Source organism: Pararge aegeria, chromosome 21, assembly GCF_905163445.1.
Source record: "Pararge aegeria chromosome 21, ilParAegt1.1, whole genome shotgun sequence".
Lineage (NCBI taxonomy): Eukaryota > Metazoa > Arthropoda > Insecta > Lepidoptera > Nymphalidae > Pararge > Pararge aegeria.
The window spans coordinates 15,370,872-15,394,177 of NC_053200.1; the positions used below are offsets into that span (position 1 = coordinate 15,370,872).

Sequence of the window (23,306 nt, forward strand, 5' to 3'; positions counted from 1 at the left end):
CAAAAATCCCTGATTTTTTACACTGAAGACATGGCTGTACGGTGACATACCTTTGCCTTGTCCCTATGGGAAAAAATAAAGAAAAGAAAAATTATTAGCAGATCGCAGATTATGGAGGGTAGAGGTAAGGAGAGTCATCTTATATGGGAGAAAAGTTGAAAAAGTGTCCAGTTGATGCGCTAAATAACAGTTCAAAAATCCTCCACAATGGCGCTGGTGGATGCACAGGGTATGGTATGAATGTAGCAATCGTAGATGAATTGAAGTATGCCGAGTTAAAAAATTTAATGTCATTATCGACTAAAGTAGTTAATTATTGAGAATTTCAACTTACGTTGTACAAAATATTGTGGTAAATATAACCTTACTTCCTTGTTTATTTTTCAAGCCTACTCTAACAATATTTATATTTGGCGCTTCTTTTAAGAGTTACCTTGATGCAAATGTGGCGCCATCCTAATTTAATACATTTTGACGACACTTTTTCATATACACAGATGATCCTCCTTACCTCTACCCTCCATATCGCAGATGCGACTGTCATTTGACAATTGACATTTCAAATGTATTTTTCGAGCAGTGTTGTGTAACATTTTTCAAAAATAATTAATTAAATAAAAATGCTGTCCTACAAATACTACGACACGCCTGAAGGGCACGATGTATTCAAGAAAACAGTAGTGACAGGCAAATATGCTGCGCTAGCCGGGTTGGGTGTCGGAACATTAGACGTTCTCATGCACTCCCATCCAAAGGGGTTCTTTAACACTGGATTTCGTTACGCGTTCTTCATTGGGCCTCTAGTAGGTATGGCTACAGCTTTCACAGTGACTGCCAACTATGCTCAGAACGTAAGAGGGAAGAACGATAAGATTAACTACTTCTTGGGCGGTGTTGCGGCTGGTGCGGTAGTGGGCGCCTGGCAAAGGTCTGTCACCGTCGGAGTCCCGGCAGCAGTGGTTCTCGGAGTCGTGGGCATCGCTATGAAGATGAGCGTTGACGAAAACTGGTGTCTCTTCCCAGGATTCACACCAGCTACTAAATCTATCATGTCAGTGAAACATGATTGGAGCTTGGTGAAGGATATAGACGAGCTGAAGACCTGGACGAAGGGTAAGATGTGTTGCCACACTGCTCAAATATCCATTAAAAAAATTCATAATACTATTACAAGTGCAATAGTTTGCCTGTCCATTTGTACACACGCTCAAATATTTGGCTGAACTATTGAACCAATCTGTTGAAGTTTGATTTTAATGAATTGCATTTGTAATGTATGGCTTGACTGCTCAGCTTGGTGAAATTTTGCTTAGAAATAGTTTTCAACCCGAATATGGCCATAGTATAAACTTTATTGTGGCCAAAAGCTATGCAATTCACCAGTTAGGTGTGATGTCTCTACAAGAAAATGTTTAAAAGAAAATTCTGAAGGTAATTTTCCCATTGTAATTGATCATTTTAAAGATAACATATCCTGAGGCTGCTCTGGTGTTTGGTATATCTGTGTGGTATGGTATTTAAAGATTGAAGAAGTTATATACTGCACTTTGCAGATTTGCGTGGTTTTTTGCAGATTATAGTATATTTTTTAATGGTTTTAGAAATCCCACGGAAATAATTTCTTTCCTGGGAAAAAATGTTCCGATGTTCCCCTCTGTCTTTTCACTCAACAACTCTGCCAAGTCAAGTTGATTGGTTGCTCAGTAAAAGCAACAAGGAAGGACAGACAAACCAACTAACAAACCCACTTTTGCATTTATAATATTAGTTATGATTATGCTTCAATTTTATATTATGAGCTAACACAAAGTACCGTCTGCTTTAAATTAGCTTTTCAGACATAGAAAAAGAGGACTGTCACTACCACTGCCTACTAGTTGATAAGGATGAATCTAGTATAATACAAGAAGCCAGCAAAAAACTCAGCAGTGGCACTTATCATCAAGATCAATATTTATATCTTAACTCGCTCGTCTATCCTTGTGTCATAATAAAATTTATCAATTAAAAAGCCACTTTTTCACTAAGATTATATTTTAGATGTAACATTGTAGTTAACATTGTTTTTACAACCTCCCTGGCGCAACGGAGAGCACTGAAGTTAAGCAGGAGGCCTTGCGTTTAATTCCAGCAGGGGCAGTTTGTTAATTAATAATTTCAGAATTTTCGGTCATCTGGGCTGGTGAGAGGCTTTGGCCATGGCTAGTTACCACCCTACCGATAAAGATGTGCTGGTAAGAGATTCAGTGTTCTCGTGCAATGTCGTATAGAAACTGATTAGGAATATAACTACCATACTCCCTAACAGGTTAGCCTGCTACCATCTTAGTCTGCATCAATCACTTACCACCAGGTGAGATTGCAATGAAGGGCTACCTTTTAGTGGAATGAAAAAGGAAAAAAACTGATAGTACAAATCCATTTGTAAGTCCAAAATTAAGGTCAAGATAGTGCTCATCTAAGCTAAGTCATAATGAGGTCTAAGATAGGTCTGGGCTTACCATTTAGGGGTATGTAAGTGATTTATAAAACTATACCCCTAATTAGTTTATATACAGCACTAAACTAAATCAAAATCAGAATTGCCCTATGTCTGAAATAAAACCTGACACTGGAAAAGGTGGACAAAACTAAACTAAATTTAACTAAATTTTTCCTTTTTATTTCAGGTAACTAGTCTCTCACCACCAAGGAATATAGGACAGAATAGCATGTAAATACAATAAACATTAATTTAATAAGTGTAATTACACTACCATAAAATAAATGGATGTGAACACCACCAAATATTACAGTTTTTATTATTTACACTTACTCTTGCCTGCCTTAACATTTCCGTTCACCAACAGAATAATTAATGCTCCACTGCAGAATCCAAAAAAAACATTCACCCTGACTTCTCATCTTTCTCTATTCGCTCAATCTCATAGTCCGGTGACGTTGGCTCAGACACGACCGCAAAAAAACCAGGCGAAGGATCAACAGGTAACATGCTCTCTGAGGAACAGGAGTTGATCAATAGAAAAAAAAACACCAACATTAAATAAGATAACAAAGACTTACTTTAAGAATGTTTTTTAAACATGCTTTTTACCAAAGAACATTGTTTGGATAATACACTCGTATTATAAGTATAAGTCATGGCCCACCTGACGATAAATGAAAATTATGTTTATAAGCCTCAAGTGTTTAAATTCGCTGCCAAATATATCCTTCCTCACAAATTAATGTTGCAGTCTCGTAAATAAGAATGGCATTTATATATATATATTTTTTAAGAAAATTCAACACATTTTTTAATATAGTTTATTTACATTTAACTAGAGTATGTAGGTACCATTTTGTTCGATAACTTTTTGCCATCTTATAGGTAGGGAAATAATCCCATTGCTATAGACATTTTGGGGCTTCAGATCAAAAAACCGCGACAAGTAGTTTTAGCAGTCTAAAGAATTCTGAAGAGACCGAAACAGGTGCACACACTCAGCATCACCTTGTTGCGAGTTAACCCGGGTTTCGTCAGTCTGTGAGGCCTTGACCTTTTTCGGACGTTCTTGTCGTACATGTTCCACTTCTCATCACCAGTTAGCAGCTTCATAAAAAATGGTTCAGTTTCATTACGTCGTAATAAAGATTCACAAATGAGTACACGATTCATTAGGTTTCTTTTAGTAAGCTCGTGAGCTACCCAAATATCCACCTTTTTTGTTTACCCAGTTTTTTTCAAATGCGCCAAAACTGTTTTATGGTCAATTCCCAGTTCTTCAGCTACGTTGTAACTACTGATATGCCGATCTTGATCCACTTTTTCAAAAATGGCATCCATTTTATCCGGAATAGGGCGACCAGAGCGAGGTGCATCTTTGACATCAAAATTTCCTGAGAGTTCTCCACAATGTTCTCAAGGGCCTGTGAAGTCTACCAATCCGCACTGGGCCAGGCCTACAGCCTTTAATCCTTTATCATTGTGGGCGGAGACCCTTGTAGTGGGCCATACATGTGTTGATATGATGATAAAAAAACATTTCAGTGTTAAACATATTTATTTCTTACTAAAACTAATCAAACAATTATAAAATTAATAAGCAACTATAACAAAATGCTATAAAATAAATGTTGACCTCCATATATTATTTATTTATTCTTTCAACAAAATACAAAAACAAATCTAAAAAATAATTTTTTTTTTTATATCTTCACAAAAGGAATGTAAAGCCGTTTGTTTAATGTTTATAAAGAATTGTGGAAAATAAATTATTTTAAAATAGACAAAGATTTTCACTTATTAAAATATAACTTTTCGTAAAACTCAAACGTTTAAAGACAAAGTTCTCTAAAGCAGAAGGGAGAAAGAATCAAGAATTTAAATGCAGAATTTTTAACACATCAACTCAAACCATTAATGACACTGGCACATATGCAATACGCCACGAGCAGTCGCGTGCATAGAGGGTATGCATATGATATAAAATGAAGAAAATCTCCATTACGTGTTATAAATACTTAAGGGTAGGTTTTTTTATAACTCTTACAAAGCCTATCCTTAAGTTTTTTATAACACGTACTGGAGATTTTCTTTATTTTATATCATTTGCATATCCTGTGCAAACCCTGAGACGCAAAGCATGTTACTTTAAATCAAAACTGTATATTTTGTATGCCCAGGCCACACGTCACTACCGTGTTGTTATTCTAGGTACACAGTTTACTGAGTCGACAAATCAACTATTGATTTGAATGCCACGCTGGTTAATTTGAAACGCAACACGCATGGCGTTGCCTGGGATAGAATGGCCTGTCGTTTATGTTTTCCCGGCTTAAATATTATACAACAATAATTATAATACATATTTTTTAGATATTATAAACAATAGAGAAATGAATATCTGAACAGCTAGACAACAGCCAATATCTGGGCCCTGATCATTGACATATTTAATATTGGAAAAGGACCTGGCCGACGGCACGTGAAAACAACTGCCGAATAAACGAAACAATCATTAAGTTAGAAAAATTAAAAAAACGGTGCATAACAAACACCCTATGAGACTGCAAGCGACGCAATGAGGATGCGTTATTTTTAACAGCTCTGATCATTGAATCTATAGCAAAAGAGTATTTTAATACATTTCTTTTTAAAAAACTGCGTTTTTTACTAAATTACAAAAACGTAGAAATCTATAAAAAAACACATATAAAAAAATGGAAGTAAATTTGGCACACAATTAAAATATTGTAACACACCAATGTATACGCCAAAGAATTCAATAGTAGATATGGCCTGACAATGAAAAATGTATGTTTATATCTCAAGTTAGTATCAGAATACCACCTTCTTAATACTTATGGAATATTTACGGTACAAAAATTTCGTAGACGACTAAAAATAAATAAATTGGAAACAAAGTTACTTTCACCCTAACGCTGCTGACACCATTTGATTTTTACTGTAAATCTAGATATAGCACTGTCGTTTCTCTTGATAAATTGGTTAATATTTCCAAACATTAATGAGAAATAAATAAACTCACTTATTTCACATTCAAGTTGATTTCGCTATAAGAAAATGTAGGCGAGGTCATATCTACGATTTAAATCTTTTTAAATTCGTAATTTTACATTAAAAATTAAATTCTAAGAATGTTATAACGTTTTCATAGTATAACGTTTTTATTCACGAAGTATTAATTATAATGTGTTATTTTTTGGCTTGTTACTTAAAGTTAAGTTACATTAATTAGAAAAACTGTTATCTTGTTTCGGTACGCTGGATCGAAAATATTCGTAAGCGCAAAAACTAGTAATCTGTTGAATTAAGAATCAGAGAAATCTAGTTAAAAAGGTGAGACGTCCCATCAGTAAGTAAATGCAACGGTAACTTTGGTTTCTGTGGTATTATTGTCATACGCGTGACAGTTTGCGTGGTCACACATTTCATTGACCATGACTGCTCCAGAATATATTAAATTGTTACACGACGACTCTGTTATAACACCTCCATGGTATATTATGTTAAAGTTAAATACCAAAAAAGATTTTCAAAAAAAAGTTCTTCTAAAATAAAACTAAATGATAACAAATAACCGATCTGCATTTAAAATGACTTGCCAGAATTAATTGGATAAAGTCAATTCAGTTTATTACTAAGTAAAAAAAATATACAGAAGCCAGTGAGTAATTTAAGAGAAAAAAATTAACTAAGTGCCGAGTATCAGATTTACTTATTCGATTTATATGTTGTCGAAGGAGCGCCATCTAGTGACCATATTGGAAAACCGTACTATCACTATATGCCGTTCTTTCCGTACCATAGACATTGTAGTTAACTTTTACGCGATCGAATAAGTTAACGTAGTTAGAAAATCTGACAAACTTGGTACTCAGTAGTTATATCAATTATAACCGTGAACGAGAATTCTATAATTTTTAATCCAGTTAAAAGGTTAAAAACATTATTCTAATTGATTTTTAAATGGAGTTCATTAGTGATTGCGACGATCAACGATCGCAATCACTCGAACGAATCACATTACCATTAATGTTAACACTAGCTTCTATATATTATGGTTAATATCTAAAACTATCAGTTCACTGTTCCTTTTGCGCGTCTTTTTTAACTTCTACCTCGTCTTCTTCTTCTTCTTCTTCTACTTCTTCCTCGATCTCCTCTATCTCTATCTCTTCTTCAATTTCTTCGTCTGAGCCTTCTTCAAGGTCATCTTCTTTCTAAAATAAATAAAAAAGATTAAATGCATGAGATTTTGAGTTGGCGCAATGGGCAGCGACCTTGCTTTCTGACTCCAAAGCTGTAGGCTCGATTCCCACAACTGGAAAATGTTTGTGTGATGAACATGAATCTTTTTCAGTGTCTGGGTGTTTATCTGTATATTACAAGTATTTTTGGCATCTTATTATCACATCAAGCTACGCTTACTTTGGGGTTAGATGCTCATGTATTTGTCGTAGTATTTTTTAATAACTTCTAAGGATTGTCACAATCTAATTCTTTAAAAATACCCACCAATGTTTTTTTTTTCTAACATAAACTATATTATATTATGTACCTTATAATACAGTAAGTGTATTTATGCACTACCTACCTATTTTCTATATTTATATCCATTTGCCTGGATGAGATCGCTATATGGGGCAGCAAATTTTACACGCTGTTTTCGTGATTGTTTTTGTTTTATGTTTTTTTTTATGTTTACCCATATGATAACAGAAAAAAATTACCCGGCTAAGTTTGTTATGGGCTCTTCTTAGACCAGGGCGCGTTTGGAACCCTCGCAGCTTTATTTTTAGTTGGCGAACGTAGTTATAACCATCCCCTTACAATTATGTAAACATATATGTATTAACGCTTCATAAGAAGTTTTTATATGTTCTTCTTGTGGCGTAAAATGAAAGTATATATATACATCCATTCATTCATTCGTATATTTTCTAGATCACACAATTAGGGATGTTATTGCATATCAATATGGATATATTTTTCATGCGGTAGTGTAAGAGTATTCAAATAGATGGCGCTTATTTATTTGTTGGTCGAATTCGTAGGAAATGTTAGTTCGCATCATAATTGCGCGTTTATATCGACGAATTAACTCATTCTCTAGTAAATTTAGTTACTGACCTCAGCTGGTTGTGTGAAAGCACTGGCCGTTGTAAACTCATCCACTGTGGACTCTGGAACATATCGGTTTGTTTAAGTGTGACGCATTTCGTAGGAAATTCGCTTTGTGTGTAGTTAGTTTTTTTTGTAGCATTGAGAGAGCAGATCGCTCGAATGATGTTTATAGGCTACTAGCGTACCCAGCCCGCTTCGCCGAGCTAGATTTTGCTTTGTTTTATTTAAACAATAAACTTACATCATTAAATTAATTTTTTTTCATTTAATTTAAGTCTCATAATATATTAAATCATTTATTTCTCTCCGTATTCATTCTCTTCTATTCTCTTCTCGAGCGGGTGAAGATCATTATCTACACACATGTACACCCAACAATAGAATATCATCATAGTAAATAAAAGCTGTATTTGACAGTTTGACAGTTCAAAAATAGGAGTGCTCCGATCGTCACCAAACTTTACAGAATTACTCGCCAGGTCAATCCTTAGATTCCCTGAAAGTTTCATTGAAATCGATCCAGCCGTTTCGGAGCCTATACAGAACATACCCACACACTTTCTCTTTTATATATATAGATTAATGATGATGATGATTATTATAAGAAAGGTCAAATGCCAATTAAACTTATAAACAAAAAAAGAACAACATAACAATAATAAAACAAGAAACTAAAATGATAACCCATAAATAGTTCGGCGGTAGTACTGCCCCAGTCGAGCTGTCAGAAAAAGCTCTGCCTACTACTTTTTCGTTTGGTACGTACCTAGATCTCTGTCTGGTGTGTCCCGAGGCGCGTCTTGTATCAGCGACAAAGTTATCTTGCCGCTCACCACTAACTGTAAAAAAAAGTATTCAATTTTCAGGGATTAATAATGTACAAGGCTGTTGGAGTAAATATAAATATTCCAGGCTAAGGGAGAAAAAGTAATATTGAAGGCTATGGAAGGTTTTGGGAGTCAAAATAATGTTCAAGGCATGGGAGTAAAAAGTAATATTCAAGGCTATGCGGGTAAAAGGTAATATTCAAGGCTATAGGGGTAGAAAAAATATTCAAGACTATAGGGATGAAAAGTACGTACTTCAGTTACTGGGAGACTGAGTTAGAATTACATAAACGAATTATAGCTAAATAAATGTTATTATGACATTGCAGAATATTTAAATGATTACTTTAAAATTAAATTTTGAATCTAATGAATTATAATAAATTGTTAAGTACTTCCTTAATTTATTCTCATTACTGTAACATTTTTGATATTGTGACATACACACACCAACTTGTAGAATGTACTGGATTCTATTTAATAATATAAAAACTCTATGTACCTACATTCTTGTTGATAAATTATTATTACTATTATTTATTCCAGCTCGCTATTGAATTGTTTAAACGCACATAAATTCGAAAAGTTACAGCTTTATGTGCGTTTAAGCAATTCAATATCACTTGTTTTACATGCCTGAGACAACTATATGATGTTCTCATAAGCGTATCAAGTCCACTAATCCGAAAGAGGCCAGCATGGTGGACTACGGCATTGGCGCGCTAATGGTTTGATACTGAATGGTGTTGGTATACTCACGGGAGAGTGGGTGCGCTTCTCCTGCAGCGGGCGTTCCTCCGCGAAGTCCGCGACCAACACCCGCGACTGCTGGGGGATCTCCGTGTCCAGGAATATGGACTGCACTTCTTCCGCCTCGTGCTTTAAATTTTTTTTTTAAGTATGACCTTTTTTTTATTAAACTAAAAGTATTATTAGCCTTTTTCTTTAATAGCTTTTAACAGTCCACTGCTAGAATTAAGGCTTGTCCCCACTGTGGTTTTCCATAATTACGACGTTGGGTAGATCGAAGTAGTATCAAAGTACACTGCTGCCCGTTTTCGATTCCCTCACCTGCCTCCCTCATCTATTCTCATCTGCCGTTGACGCACAGTAATTTACTGTACCGTCAGAGAATTCAGATCGATTCGAATTTATAATCAAAAATTCTTAACATGAAAAATATAGCTAGCTTTATTATTTTTAGCAAGGGCTGGAGCATGACATTAAGTCTTAATTCATTAAAATTTTACGTTCATGAACTCCAAAGGTTGTCTGGAAAACCCAAAAGGTAGTCATCAAACGCGGGTATACAAAGCGCCTACGATCTTTCAGATTGAATTTGTCAATAGATGGCACTAGGCATCACATAACAGCGTGTACAGCAACGCCATCATCTAACATTAAAAATTGGACTAAGTGCCACCGACGATAAAAAGCTTACTAGAGATTTTTACTAATGGATGGCGTTAACAATCATCCTTCACTATTCATCTACGCCTGATCCTTACCGTTTTAGTCTGAGGCGGAGCTTTCGGGGGCTCCGGTCTGCAGGAGCCCCCATCTACCGCGTGAGCTGTCAGCTCCATACCCACTACCTATTAAAATAGATAAGGCTGTATAATAGATATAGTACATAGAATGGTGAAACCTTTTAAACAACGATCTAATTTGAAAGAACGTAAGCAAAAATAAAAACATTTTAGAATTACTGCTCACATTTTGTTAGCAGTTATTTTTATAACTCTTTATTTGTACACCACTTTGAAGACAGGGATAAAAGAAAAAGAAATTCTAAGATGGAAGTAGAAGATCTCTGCCAGGCAACCTTAGGATTAGCACATGAGCGAACTAATATTCGAGGAGGGGTTTTTATAAAACCAATAGCTGTTTCCCGCGAATTTGTCCCCGTCCAGCAATGGACTTCAATCAGTTGAAGTGGTGATGATGATATACAACTTATCAGTAAATAAGTTTAGCAGTCAAAAAAAGCATAAGTGTATTTTAACTTTTCCCGGCCTCTTTTCCGGAATCAATATTATCCTATGTCCATTTCCATGATGTGTAGCATCATGGAAATGGACATAGGCACTTGGCACACGTGTCACGTGTGCCAAGTCTCATCAAGATCAGCGGTTGAGCCGAACATGAGTACCAAACAAACCGACAAGCTTTCGTATTTATAATGTTACAGATGATTTTATGCGTTTGATTACTATAAAGAGACCAAAAGATGTCTGCCAGTGATATAACTGTAATCTCCTACAACTTGGTATATTACTCATCATAATTAGCACAAACACAAAAACAACAATAACATATAACAACTAAAAATATAAACATCGTGGACTAAGTATGGATGGTACAAAAAATGTATTATTTACCTTAACGCTTTGATTCTCTTTATCTTCCTCTAGTAATTCTTCTTCAGGCAAATCTTGAATGGCTTCCTCTAACAAATCCTCAGTGGACATCTCTTTATTTTCAACTTCTTCTTTCCTTTCCTCGTTCAAAGATTCTGCTGACTTTGTTAAATCACTTTTTCCCGATTCAATGCCCTCGGAAAGTTGTATATGATCTAGGTTACCTTCTTGATTATTTGGTAGTTCTTCTTGTTCTGGGATTGATGTCTCAAGTTCTGCATGTTTTTCTTCTTCCTCTTGCTTTAATTTTACTAGTTCTGGTTGTTTTAAGTTTTCCTTGTTTTCCGTTTCTACTAACTCATTTGTTAATTGATCATCGATTTTATTATTTAGTTCAGTCTCTGTAGCATCTTTTTGTGTTTCTACAGAAAGTATTTCTGGTTCGGGGGTAGATTCTTTCGCTCTTGGAGCAGCTTCTATTTCTATTAATTCTTGATTTTCATCTTTTGTAACTTTATCGGCATCTGGCGCGGCTTCTTCAGGAATGACTTCTTTAATTTCTGGTATGGGTTCTTTTTGTTTTTGGGGTTCAGGAGTCTTTTCTTTGTATTCGCTAGCGACTATTTGAACGACGCCGCTATGTAAGACAGTTCCATTGGTGTAAGGGCGAGCGTTATCCAGCCCTTCCTACAATTGAAAAGTAACGTGAAAGTAGCTTTATATGATGGTGATTGTTCTCGTCTTAACTCGCTGAGCACAGGTCACGATCGGATGAGCCTATAAGGAGTACAGAGTTATACTTTTTTATCTCGATCTTCAACCGGAGAAAAGATTTGTGCTAGCTAATAAAACATTAAATAAGACGAGAATAATCATTGACAGTAACAGAAATAGGAACTTCAGGGTTCAATTAAGGAAAATAGACTTAAACTTATGTTCAAATAGAAATTCAAAGAAACAAGCACATTGAATCTACTTAAAGACACTGAACTGCAAAACAAAAAAAAACATCTAAAACTCTACAAAACGCATACAGGATATGCAAAATTAAGCGTATAAAATTGCTCACTACAGGGGTCATATGCAAGGAATATCTAAAATAGTTAACGATACCACTTTAAAATATCTATTACCACAAAACAAAAATAAAAAAATTTAATTAATTAAGCTTAAACTGTTAAATCTAAAAACAATCATATAAGTGGTATTCTTTTCATGTTATATCATCAAAAAACTAATTAATTTCACGAAATTTAATGAAGTGTAGTTAATTTTTATTTTAAATATGTTACAATTGTCAAATTTTAGTAGGGGGTTAACCAGGTAGATCGGCAGGTGCAAGCAGACAGATGAGTATGGCGAATTCAACCATATACGCAATAAAAAACAAAACAAGAACGCAGCAACAAAATTCAAACAAATAAGAAAATTAACATTTAAAAGAAAATACATCCAATCCTAGAGTAAATGTTAAAAATAATGATCTTATGTATGTATAAATGTTATACATTACGAAATGCGACATGCATTGTGGTGAACCATTTTCTTTGCAAGTTATTGTTACATGCTTTTTTTTGCATTGTTTCTTATATTTTGTAAAATGTCAGAGAGTTTATAACTAACCCTATTAAAATTGTTGTGAGATACTGATGACTGACCAGCCAGAAATTATTCTGGCTCTAAAACTTTAGATGAAATAAGAAAAATAAAGGGTTGCCACGATTTTTTCAAATTAATTTACTGCGGACCAAACAATCGTAATTCACAAAAAAATATCAGAAATGGGATAGCACATAAACAAACACAGATCATATGACCAGTTGTGTTCGGTGTGAACTAAAAGCAGTTTCAAATATTTGAATAGAAGATATCAGTTATTTACAAAAAAGAAACCAACACGAGGCTTAAACAAATAATAAATTTCAATTATTTGGGTTCATTACAGTAAAAAGAAACAAACCTGAAGTTGAAGCAAAGGATAACTGGAATGGAAATGGGATGAATAGGACTGGTAGTGGTGGAAATGGTGATCAAAAGATAATATAAAGATGATCCAGAATCAATCAACAAAGGTAAAAAGCTAAGTCGCAATGAATCAAAGATGGCGTCATGCAAGAACCTGTCGCTGCTGGGTTTGAGCGCGGCCCGCCTCCATCTGCTGCGTGACCTCCGCTACCAGGCCCGATATGGCCGATACGACTGTCGGCCGACAATTGCACATTAGATTCCACTACGTTGATCATTAAGGGTGTTTTTTTTTTTTTTTGGTTACAGACTATGTTAATTTTTGTAGCAGAATTGATTGGTTTAATTTACTGAAAATTCATAAGGCGCGGAATAAAATAGAAATTAGTAGATAAATAATTGTTCAGGACTGTAGGAAAAAACATAAAAAGCAAGACCATTTAAATGTTAACATACTTGGCTAGCCTAAAGGTTGCAGTTGGCGGTCATTCTAAAATATTTTTGAATCAGTGATTAGGACCGTGCCGGTGATGAAAGGAAAGCATAAAATAAAGTATGTCACAAAATATGAAGGAAAACATATTTCAAATGAATGTCAATCAGCTAAATTTGGTTTTATCTCTCGTAGCCTCGCCAACCACACGATATACCTACTTTTGGAAATTTAAATTGAATCAATATAACCCACAAATTTTACTTTTTTTAATATACGCACGTGTTACAATTTATACTAGGCATCCGGATATAAAAATAAAAAAAAAGTATTTCTATAGAACGTTTGGAACATGAAACGATTGCCCAATTAATATTTTTAATAATTTTATAGAAATAATAAATATTAATAATCTTCTTGATTTGAATCTGTAGTTCACTCCCAACAAAACACGGTTACAGGATCGTGACGTCATCTGTTTGTAAACAAGTTCAAAGCAAACATTACTGACAAGTATACCTTCCGAGATTTTTTAATCAAAACTAAACTATACAAGATAATTAACAGGTAATAGTAGTTTTTATAACTAAATGATCCTCATAAATTTAAATCATACAATTTGCAGATATTCTTTCGCTATTTCTTCTTGACAAGTTCACCCATTTTCTTCTTATTTCGACTTATTTTACCCACGGATGACGTCACGCGGTTTGATGTGGCAATTTAAAATATTTTTAGAGGCTGATTTTGTGATAATGTGCCCAACGCTGTAAATAAAATTATGGGTATATTTAAGCACTATTATTATTTTATACTGAATTAGTTCGATTTCCTATTGAAACAAGTTATTTTAATCTGAATAATATGAAGACCGAACACTAATGAAACCTTACATGAATACGAAATTTATGAAACTCGGATCCGATCTATTCCTGTTGATTCATTTGTCGACGAGGTACTAATTATTTATTTACAAATTAGTAATTATTATAATCAATTTGAACACCGTATTTAGCAATCAATACTTTTGAATTTAGAATTAATATTAGTTACATTCAAATCAAACTTTTAATATGTTATTCTAACAATCATCAACAATCACCAGTTAATTTTCGGAGTTTTGGATCAATCAACGAACGTATTCTAATTTTTAGTTAGATACACTAAAACATTAGCCGTAGTTTATCAAAAGTCTTTGGCGAGTTCCCTTGATTAAACCTATTCTGTTCATTCCATAAATCTTTAGTTTACTTTGGTGCTAATTCTGTTGTACACAAATATCTAAGATAAACTAAAGTAACTTTAAATAAGTCTTAAACTAGTTTCATTATAGTTAAGAGGTTTCTGCATAACAGAATTAGGACCATCGAGTACCTTATACGATTCTTTGAACTGGGTAATTATTTAAAGGTCTTTAATAAAACTTGTGATAACTTTTACCATCATCAAATTCTGATCACGACCTGCTCGTTGAGGTTAATTTAATGAAACTTAAGACAATTTCGATGCTGGTTTAAAATTTACTTGCAAGATCTGAATGGAACATTTAACTAAAAAATAAATTTTCGACTTTTATAGTCTTGCTTAAGTAAGATGGCACATTCAATTTCTCTTGATACAAAAATCCACCTAAGGTTTTTTAATCTGACCAATATTCACCCCGATGTTAATGTTACTACATAAATAAACTTTCACCGAAAACTAATAATGAAGGACGTAGATACTAAAATAGCTTGCTCACCGATAGATGCAGTTTGGATAATCGCCAATACGTGTAGTTGGGTTATAATTTGAATCTATAAGTAATAATATTATCTAAGACCTATCTACGATGGCTAACCAATTCGAAAAGTTCCAAGATTCAAAAGAAAGAAGAAAAATGAAATTTCAGAAGTAGAATCGCCCAACACTCGTAAATTTATTACCAAACGAAGTCATGGATAAAAGTTTGGTAAAAAACAAATTATCAACGGTAGTAGGTACGCAGTTAAATTTTTCGTGCTAACGAGCTCATGATCCGTAATAATAGTTATTTATTACGATTACCGAGTAGCGTTATCAGTACTGGGTTTTGATAAGGCATTTGACAGACTTTCGCATTGTTAAAATTAGATTGGAACATATATGTTACTAAACCAATTCATTGCGTAAAATGAAAATAAGCGACCACGAGTTAAATCTGTGCAGTGTATTCTATATAATATTTTATTAACGTAATACTACGCAGAAACTTAACAATGCTATGTCTATGCACGTTTGGCTCTAATAGAACCCATCCTCGGGATTCCTCAAGTTTTTTTATTTTATATGTCCCTCAATTACAAATAATCTGAGTCAAGGCAGACTGTTTCAGTATTGGGCTTTTTAAATAATTCTCTAAACACGGATCAGAATCAGGGCTTTGTCGGTGCAAACTTAAAGGCCCCTTTAAACTTAAGCGGGACATTCTTAGTTGTCAAAATCCTCTAGCTATCTACAATACACAAAATAAAATAATAAATAAATCCAACCATCTCGATTCACATACTAATTGAGAATATTATACCGACAGTGAAAATGTTGTACACAAAAATTGACTACCTGTTCCCATAGTATGAGATTGCACGATTACAAACGTATATCGTCGTCGTATACATGAGTCGTCTTCGAGAACTAAAATCGACCATTTGAATTATTCCACGTTTAAAAGTTTTAAGAACATTATGTAGGTACTTATTATAATTCACAAAAAGTTCACTAGAATCGCTTTATTTCGTAGAAGAGTAGACGAACTAAAGCTTTAAAACATGGTCCATTAGATTCATTTCAAATGACTTTGAAGTATTTAGATACTCGCAAACGAATTTAAATTTCACAATTGTGAGCGGCAAATTTCATATTAAGTTAACTAGTATATTAGACTTTTGATATAATATGACAACTGGTATGACAGCCAAAGGTAAAGTTAAAGTTTTCATTATTGACTTATAATTGTAATAAAATAGTTGGAAAGCTGCTTGTGAAATTTAATCATTGCATTGCTGATATAATATTCCCAAGATTAAAGTAAAAACTAATAAAAACCGTCACCATGCCGCAAGCGTAGATATTAAACGCCTAAGGATAACACGCAAATACTCCATCTACTCCAACTTCAAATGATGCTTTAACAATGGTCTCCTCTTTACGTTCTAGTCTTCAAAGAGTAAGACTTAACTTGGATTGTTAAGATTCGATATACCTCTAGCATCATTTAATTTCTTATTATTAATTGAATAAACATGCTTTGATTTGCGGTTTTATCCAAATTAAATATGTTATTATAGCCTAACCATCTCAATAAATAGGCCATCTGAACGCGTGCATATTTCAGGAAATTTTATTCCGATGAAAAAACAAGCTTTTTGTGCTATTGGCGATAGTTCTAGGATGAGGATATAAAATCGATGTAACACCCAAGAGAACAGTGCATTTTCAGCACCAGCGGAGTTATTAATGGGTTTCAGGCTTTTAAAAGTGCGATCGGAGGAAAGGAACGGAGGACAAAATATCTTCTTCTGCATTATAATGTAATTTGTAATTGTTTAGCTATTTACTAGTAGAAATTTTAAGAAACCTGTGCGGTCGGGAGTACCCCCCCCATCAAGAACGTAGTTCTGATCATCGGAAAAATTTCACATTTACCTAACAAGATGTAAACAAATAGCTATAGCGCTCGATGATAATCGGGACCGGACCGGACCCGGACCGCAGCATAACGCTTTTTCCTTACGTGACGATTTATAATAGTTAACTCTGACCACAAGCCGCATTAAGAATCTTGTCAAACAAATTTTTGCGTTCCACAGCCCGTTTATTGGAGAATGGTACAGGGTACATAATTTTTTTATTATGGATTTTAACGAGTGTGAAACCGCTAGTACAACGTTCGGCCAGAGGTATATCGTATCGAGTACTAAGTACCGCATCGCGCCGCGCGAGTTGCCCCACGATCCTTTGCAACGCGCGCTCGGTCTCGGCCAGTTTGGCGCGCAGCGCTGCCAATTCTGCGTCCCCTAGACATTCGCACAGCAATCAGTACCAGGGGAGCGGTTGTCAAAGAACGTCGGTGACAGTGTGGCGATTACAATGTTTTCTGCACCCCTGGTATGGGATTTGTACCAGTCGTAGAGTCGTTTGCGACCATCCAAACATCAAACCGTCAGAATAAAATAAAACTTAACTAAAAAGAGTGACACAGAGACCGGAGTTTTTAAACAAAACTAAAGCAACTTCTTTAGTTAACTAACTCATTAGTTTTACTAAAAATATTAACTTCTCGATTGCAAGCGTAGAAATCTCTTACAAAGGGTACAGATATAGGCGCCATGTATATCAAATGCTACTGCAAATACAGTTAGAAATGTTGTCCTGTATTCAATCATTCGAACAATACTTTTTTTCAAATGTGGCGCTTCAAATGGGGACCAATTTTCAGCCGTCATATGACATTCAGTCTTGTAGTAAAAACAGAGGTCAGTGTACGGCTTACAACGCAATAGACGTACCCGTGTACTTGCTAATACAGTCTTATCGGTTTTGTTTTATTAAACGTTTTTTTTTTAAATCAAAACCAGTGTTCGTAAATTAGCGTTTTGCTGTCGAACGTTTAGAAATAAATATAACAACAATTAATTACTCACTTGTATCAGTTTCTTTGTGTCCTGCATGCGTTGAAAGACAAAATAGTTAAAGATTTATATAAATATTTTAGCAACTCTCAGAGCACTGACGCACAAATGGAAATAATATCCAAATGATATGATATGTGTAATAATAAACGGGGAACAGACTTCTCCTATTACATGTTCCCGTGCTTTAGCAGGTGGGCACGTTAATTATATCACTTGTCAGATGATATTATTGATGATACGGCGGCCGATTGGCGCAGTTTGCAGCGACCCTGCTTTCTGAGTCCAAGGCCGTGGGTTCGATTTCCACAACTGGATAATGTTTGTGTGATGAGCATGAATGTTTTTCAGTGTCTGGGTGTTTACGTATATTATTCATATAAATATTCATCAGTCATCTTAGTAGCCATAACACAAGCTATGCTTACTTTGGGGCTAGGTGGCGATGTGTGTATTGTCGTAGTATATATATATTTTTTATTTTTTAAATTATCACACAATATGTATCACAGGTCTTAATTTAAATGTGTGCACCCATCCGTTGACCAATTTTTGCTTGGTTAATCTAGTAGATACTCGGGGATATAATTTTTGTCTCCTGCCAGTGCTAGGCCTTCTTGATGCGGTAGATAATACAATCAATAAACAGGTTGAGTTTTATGTTACCAACCATTTTGTGAGAGCTCACCTAGCTTGTCAGGGGAAGTCCTGGAGTCGTCCCGGAACACCCGCCGGCGGAACTGCGGGTCGGGAGCCACAGGTTCGTACGGCGAGCCGCCGCGTTTGAACAATAACTAGAAAGAGAAGAAAAAAATATAAAATTATTGACACTCGAACGCCCTTCAACACATATATACATAAATAAATAGCAATATATATATAAACACCCAGACACTGAAAAACATTCATGCTCATCACACAAACATTTTCCAGTAGTGGGAATCGAACCCACGGCCTTGGACTCAGAAAGCAGGGTCGCTGCAAACTGCGCCAATCGGTCGTCAAAAGGCCAAGAATTTATGGATTCATCATCATTAACCTTTTTTAGTCCACTGCTGGGCTAAAGGCCTCTCCCTGCGGGAGGATTTGTCCCTAATCACCACGCTGGGCATGCGGATTGGTGATCGCCGTAGGTGGTAGTAGTGGCACAGAGAACATTGCAGCCCGCTCTCCGTTATATTCCCTTAGTCACCTCGTACGACACCCGCGGGAAGAGGTGGGTTGTTGAGAACTGCATTCTTATCCGCCGTCACCACACGGCACACACACACACACTCACTCACACTCACTCACACTTTTTACCGGCTTACTATGTCTATTTATTTATCATTTCCTTATTTTATTTCACTTTTTCCCCCTTTTTAAGCTTGTTTTTAAACAGTCCCTTTTATCTTTTTTATTCTTCTTTTCCTTTCTGGCCTCTTTATGACATATAGGTATATATTGTATGTATTATATTATATTTATTGCTTATAAATATTCTATTATATATATTTTGTTTTTATTTTTATGAAGTATGTATATTTTTGTAATTTATGTTTATTATTCAAGTATTACTTTGTGTACACCCTAACCCTTCTTCACAACTTCATGTATTCAATTTGATTTTCTAGGTTGCCTGGTAGAGATCGCTTTTAAGCGATAAGGCCGCCTATTGTACCTTTTCTCCTTTTTTTTTCTAATGCTTGTTTTTTTATTTTATTATTTGGTGTACAATAAAGTGTATTTTCATTTCATTTTTCATTTCTCTGGTGTCTCCAATAAGGTCTCCTCTTTTCCTATTAATTTCTAAATAGCCAACATATTCGTACCTTATTGGTGTACAATAAAGTGTATTTCCATTTCATTTTTCATTTCTCTGGTGTCTCCAATAAGGTCTCCTCTTTTCCTATTAATTTCTAAATAGCCAACATATTCGTACCTTACTGAGCGTGTACACGAAGAACACTATGATGCAAATGGTGTATATGGGCATCACGAAGCCCATCGAGGACTTCGGGGCGGGGACTGGCCCGCCCGGGGAACCCAGGGGCGGACGCATTCCCGGGATCGGAGGTGGCTGTAAATAGAACAGGATTTAAAAAAAAGAACACCCTAGTCCTTTGGACCGGTTTATCGTATTTTAACAATGGAACGGTGCCGACTTTTTCGGTGCCTCACGGTGGTTTTACTCTGATACTTTGATACAAAAAACATAAACATCTTATAAACTAAACTAGGGAGTAATGGCGGCTTTATGGCGGCACTGATAGTGATCTCTTTCAAGCAACCATAAAGTAGAAGGACAACAGATACAAAGAATAGTGGTTGGTGTACACATTAAAAGAATGCAATACTTACATAAAATTACGTACACATACGCACAAATTAACAAAAATATATATATAATCATCATCATCGCATCAACTCATTACCGGCCCGCTACAGAGCACGCGTCTAATCCCAAAATGAGAAGGGTTTAAGGCCGTAGTCCACCACGCTGGCACAGTGCGGATTGGTGGACTCCAAACACCCTTGAGAACTTTATGATTAATTCTCAGGCATGCAGATTACCTCATGATGTTTTCCTTCACCGTTGAAGCAAGTGATATTTTAATTACTTAAAACGCACATACCTAACTTAGGAAGTTAGAGATGCGTGCTGGGATTCGAACTCGGCCCCCCGAAAGTGAAGTCGAGCTCCTACTCAATGCGCTTTCACCGCATCATTATTATATATCATGTATAACAGTGGCGTGCATATAGGGTAGGTTATAAACTCTTACAATGCCTATCCTCAAGTCTTTCATAACTCATACTGGAGATTTTCTTCATTTTATATCATCTGCATACCCTGTGCATACTCTCTATGCACGCCGCTGTTATATATATATATATATATATCTATCTATATATATATATATATATAAACATGATATGTATAGATATATATATCATGTATATATATATATATATTTCGGGATTCTATAAACTTAATGAGATATGGAAAGATAAGAGGATAACCAAAACAACTAAGATTCGACTCATGAGGTGCCTTGTCTTTCCAATATTTTTATACGGAGCGGAGACCTGGTCACTTGGACTACAAGACCGCCGAAAAGTCGATGCTTTAGAGATGTGGTGCTGGAGACGCCTTTTAAAAATTCCTTGTACTGCATTCGGCACCAACAATTGTAACAACTGAATATCAAGGAACGACTTTCGTCTACGGTGCAGTTACGAATATTCAAGTTTTTTGGCCACATCTCAAGGAATGAGGGGTCGATTGAACGATTGGTGGTGCAAGGACGGGTTGAAGGAAAAAGGGCATGAGGGCGGCCACCTACTCGTTGGACGGATACGGTGAAATCGTTGACCCATACAACTGTGGTGGAATGCTTGCGACACGCTACCAACCGCCAAAAGTGGAGAAGACTCGCGCGGAAAGCCGTGCGATCCAATGATGCCTGACGCCATGAAATTCGTCTCAGCAGCCACGAACACTGTCAAGAGTGCACGACTGAGATATATATAGATATATATGTATATATATATATATATCTCAGTCCACGAGGCGTAGTAGCGAGGGACCACTAGTATATATATATATATACTAGTGGTCCCTCGCGACGTCGTCCGCGTAAAAGTCAACCTTAAAAGATAGACATGCTGTCGCCTGTACCAGGCTTTTTTAGAACTTATAAAGGGAGAAACTTTTTTATGCGTGATTTTATCGAAACTTTAACCGTTTACGCAGCGCACGTGGCGTAGTGGCCGATTTTGAAACATTCTTCATTGGTCCTATGCTCCTTTTAGTCTTAGCGTGATGGTATATACTCTATAGCCTTCCTCGATAGATCAGCTATCCAAAACTGAAAGAGTTTATCAAATCAGACTCGTTATACCTGAATAAATCAGCCGTTTAGTTGCAGTATAGGTAAATAACCTAGATACCGACTGCAGCGCCATCTTTCGGGCAGATTTGTCAATCTAAATTATCCAGGATGCCACCCAAACGCATACAAAAAAATTCATTCAAATCGGTCCAGCCAGTCCAGTTTAGGAGGAGTTCAGTGACATACACACGCACAGAAGAATTATATATATAAAGATATAGATCTCAGTCGTGCACTCTTGACATGTGCATATATGTGGCATAGTAGGACGTGTTCCTGTCGTGCCCTGTGAAGTGTTTTTGGGCGAAGGTTTTGCACTAAGAACCACTTAACCCACCGAAGAGTCTGCCTTGTTCGTCCGGGGAGTTACTAAAGAAAAACGGGGACTGGTGTGATGATATTTAAGCACCTCAGTGCCAAAAGACATTCTAACATACCTTTTCATCATCCATTTGCAATTCAACTTTCACAAACACTTATAATTCTATTTGTTGAACCACGAGAGACGTTCAATAGTAAAACGGACTAAGAAACAATTATTCAATAAGAGCACAAAACATACGATTTATTGTCGTCTGTCTGCAACGCTTTTAAACCGCATAAGATTCCAACAAAATTTAACACTGAGTTCTGTTGGGCGGTTTTAAATGGAGTAGTCAATCGCGGCCGTTTGGCGATACGACTGGCGACTGAAGCTGGATTTATAAACGTTACAGCGGGTTTACGACGTCGCGGCTTCAAGATTTCCTGTGTTTATGCTCGGGCAACGCAGACTTGCGATTATTTATACAACGCTTTAGTAATTTCAACCTAATTCCAGTTACAAGACGGACAGTTTAGGCGTGCCGAAACTATAAGAAATGTAATTTCAGTTTGGATCTGTTGAAAGTAAGTTTTTGACCGGGGTATGCATAAAGAAGGAAGGTGCCATGAAATGGAATAATCTTTCGCATTTATGAGGAATATAATTTTTTTAGGGTAGGCAGTGCTTTTGTTCGTGTATGCAGTGCACGCCACTGGGTATGAGCAGCACAACATCAGTAAATAATGAATGTGGAATTGAGAAAATACATATTGACAGATTATATTAATGGAAAGCAATATGCCGATGTTGATATGTAGTGTGAAAATATTGTGTAGGACATTAGAACATTGGCTCTTCTTCAAAGTTTAACTGACTTCACTTTCGGGAGGCCAAGTCCCAATCCCAGCTCTAACTTTTTTTTTAATAAATAAATACGACACTACACACATCGCCATCTAGCCCCAAAGTAAGCGAAGCTTGTGTTATTGGTGCTAAGATGACTGATGAATATTTTTATGAATAAAAAACATAAATACTTATAATATACAAATATAAACACCCATACACTGAAAAACATTACTGTTCATCACACAAACATTTTTCAGTTGTGGGAATGGAACCCGCGGCCTTGGACTCAGAAAGCAGGGTCGCTGCCCAATGTGCCAATCGACCGTCAACTTGTTGTAAGTTATAGAGCGTTTTAAGCAATTTATTTTCGTTTACAAGACAAAAACTGATTTAAGAAATTCAATTGTAAAACGC

At 35.7% G+C, this 23,306-nt stretch overlaps 2 protein-coding genes across 7 annotated transcripts in view; one reads left to right on the forward strand and one right to left on the reverse strand.

Annotated features, from left to right (window-relative positions):
- Positions 1-543: 543 nt before the first annotated feature.
- Positions 544-2,792, forward strand: LOC120633506 (NADH dehydrogenase [ubiquinone] 1 alpha subcomplex subunit 11). The gene is made up of 2 exons (XM_039903724.1): positions 544-1,113; positions 2,670-2,792. The coding sequence occupies exons 1-2, from the start codon at positions 621-623 to the stop codon at positions 2,675-2,677; spliced, it is 501 nt and encodes a 166-aa protein (XP_039759658.1). The 5' UTR covers positions 544-620; the 3' UTR covers positions 2,678-2,792.
- Positions 2,793-4,205: 1,413 nt separating this feature from the next.
- Positions 4,206-23,306, reverse strand: part of LOC120633087 (resistance to inhibitors of cholinesterase protein 3) — a 42,793-nt gene continuing 23,692 nt past the window's right edge. For 3 of the 6 annotated variants that reach the window (XM_039903194.1, XM_039903192.1, XM_039903189.1), the window contains 10 exons: positions 19,786-19,923; positions 18,553-18,658; positions 17,877-17,897; positions 17,158-17,249; positions 10,839-11,504; positions 9,966-10,052; positions 9,217-9,336; positions 8,397-8,469; positions 7,637-7,689; positions 4,207-6,726 (listed from right to left, as the gene is read on the reverse strand). In XM_039903194.1, the coding sequence (XP_039759128.1) occupies positions 6,589-6,726; positions 7,637-7,689; positions 8,397-8,469; positions 9,217-9,336; positions 9,966-10,052; positions 10,839-11,504; positions 17,158-17,249; positions 17,877-17,897; positions 18,553-18,658; positions 19,786-19,923 (1,494 nt within the window). In that variant the 3' untranslated portion in view covers positions 4,207-6,588. Of the gene's footprint in view, positions 6,727-7,636; positions 7,690-8,396; positions 8,470-9,216; positions 9,337-9,965; positions 10,053-10,838; positions 11,505-12,936; positions 13,017-17,157; positions 17,250-17,876; positions 17,898-18,552; positions 18,659-19,785; positions 19,924-23,306 lie in introns of all 6 variants that reach the window. The other 3 variants (XM_039903193.1, XM_039903190.1, XM_039903191.1) reach the window with 3 other exon arrangements.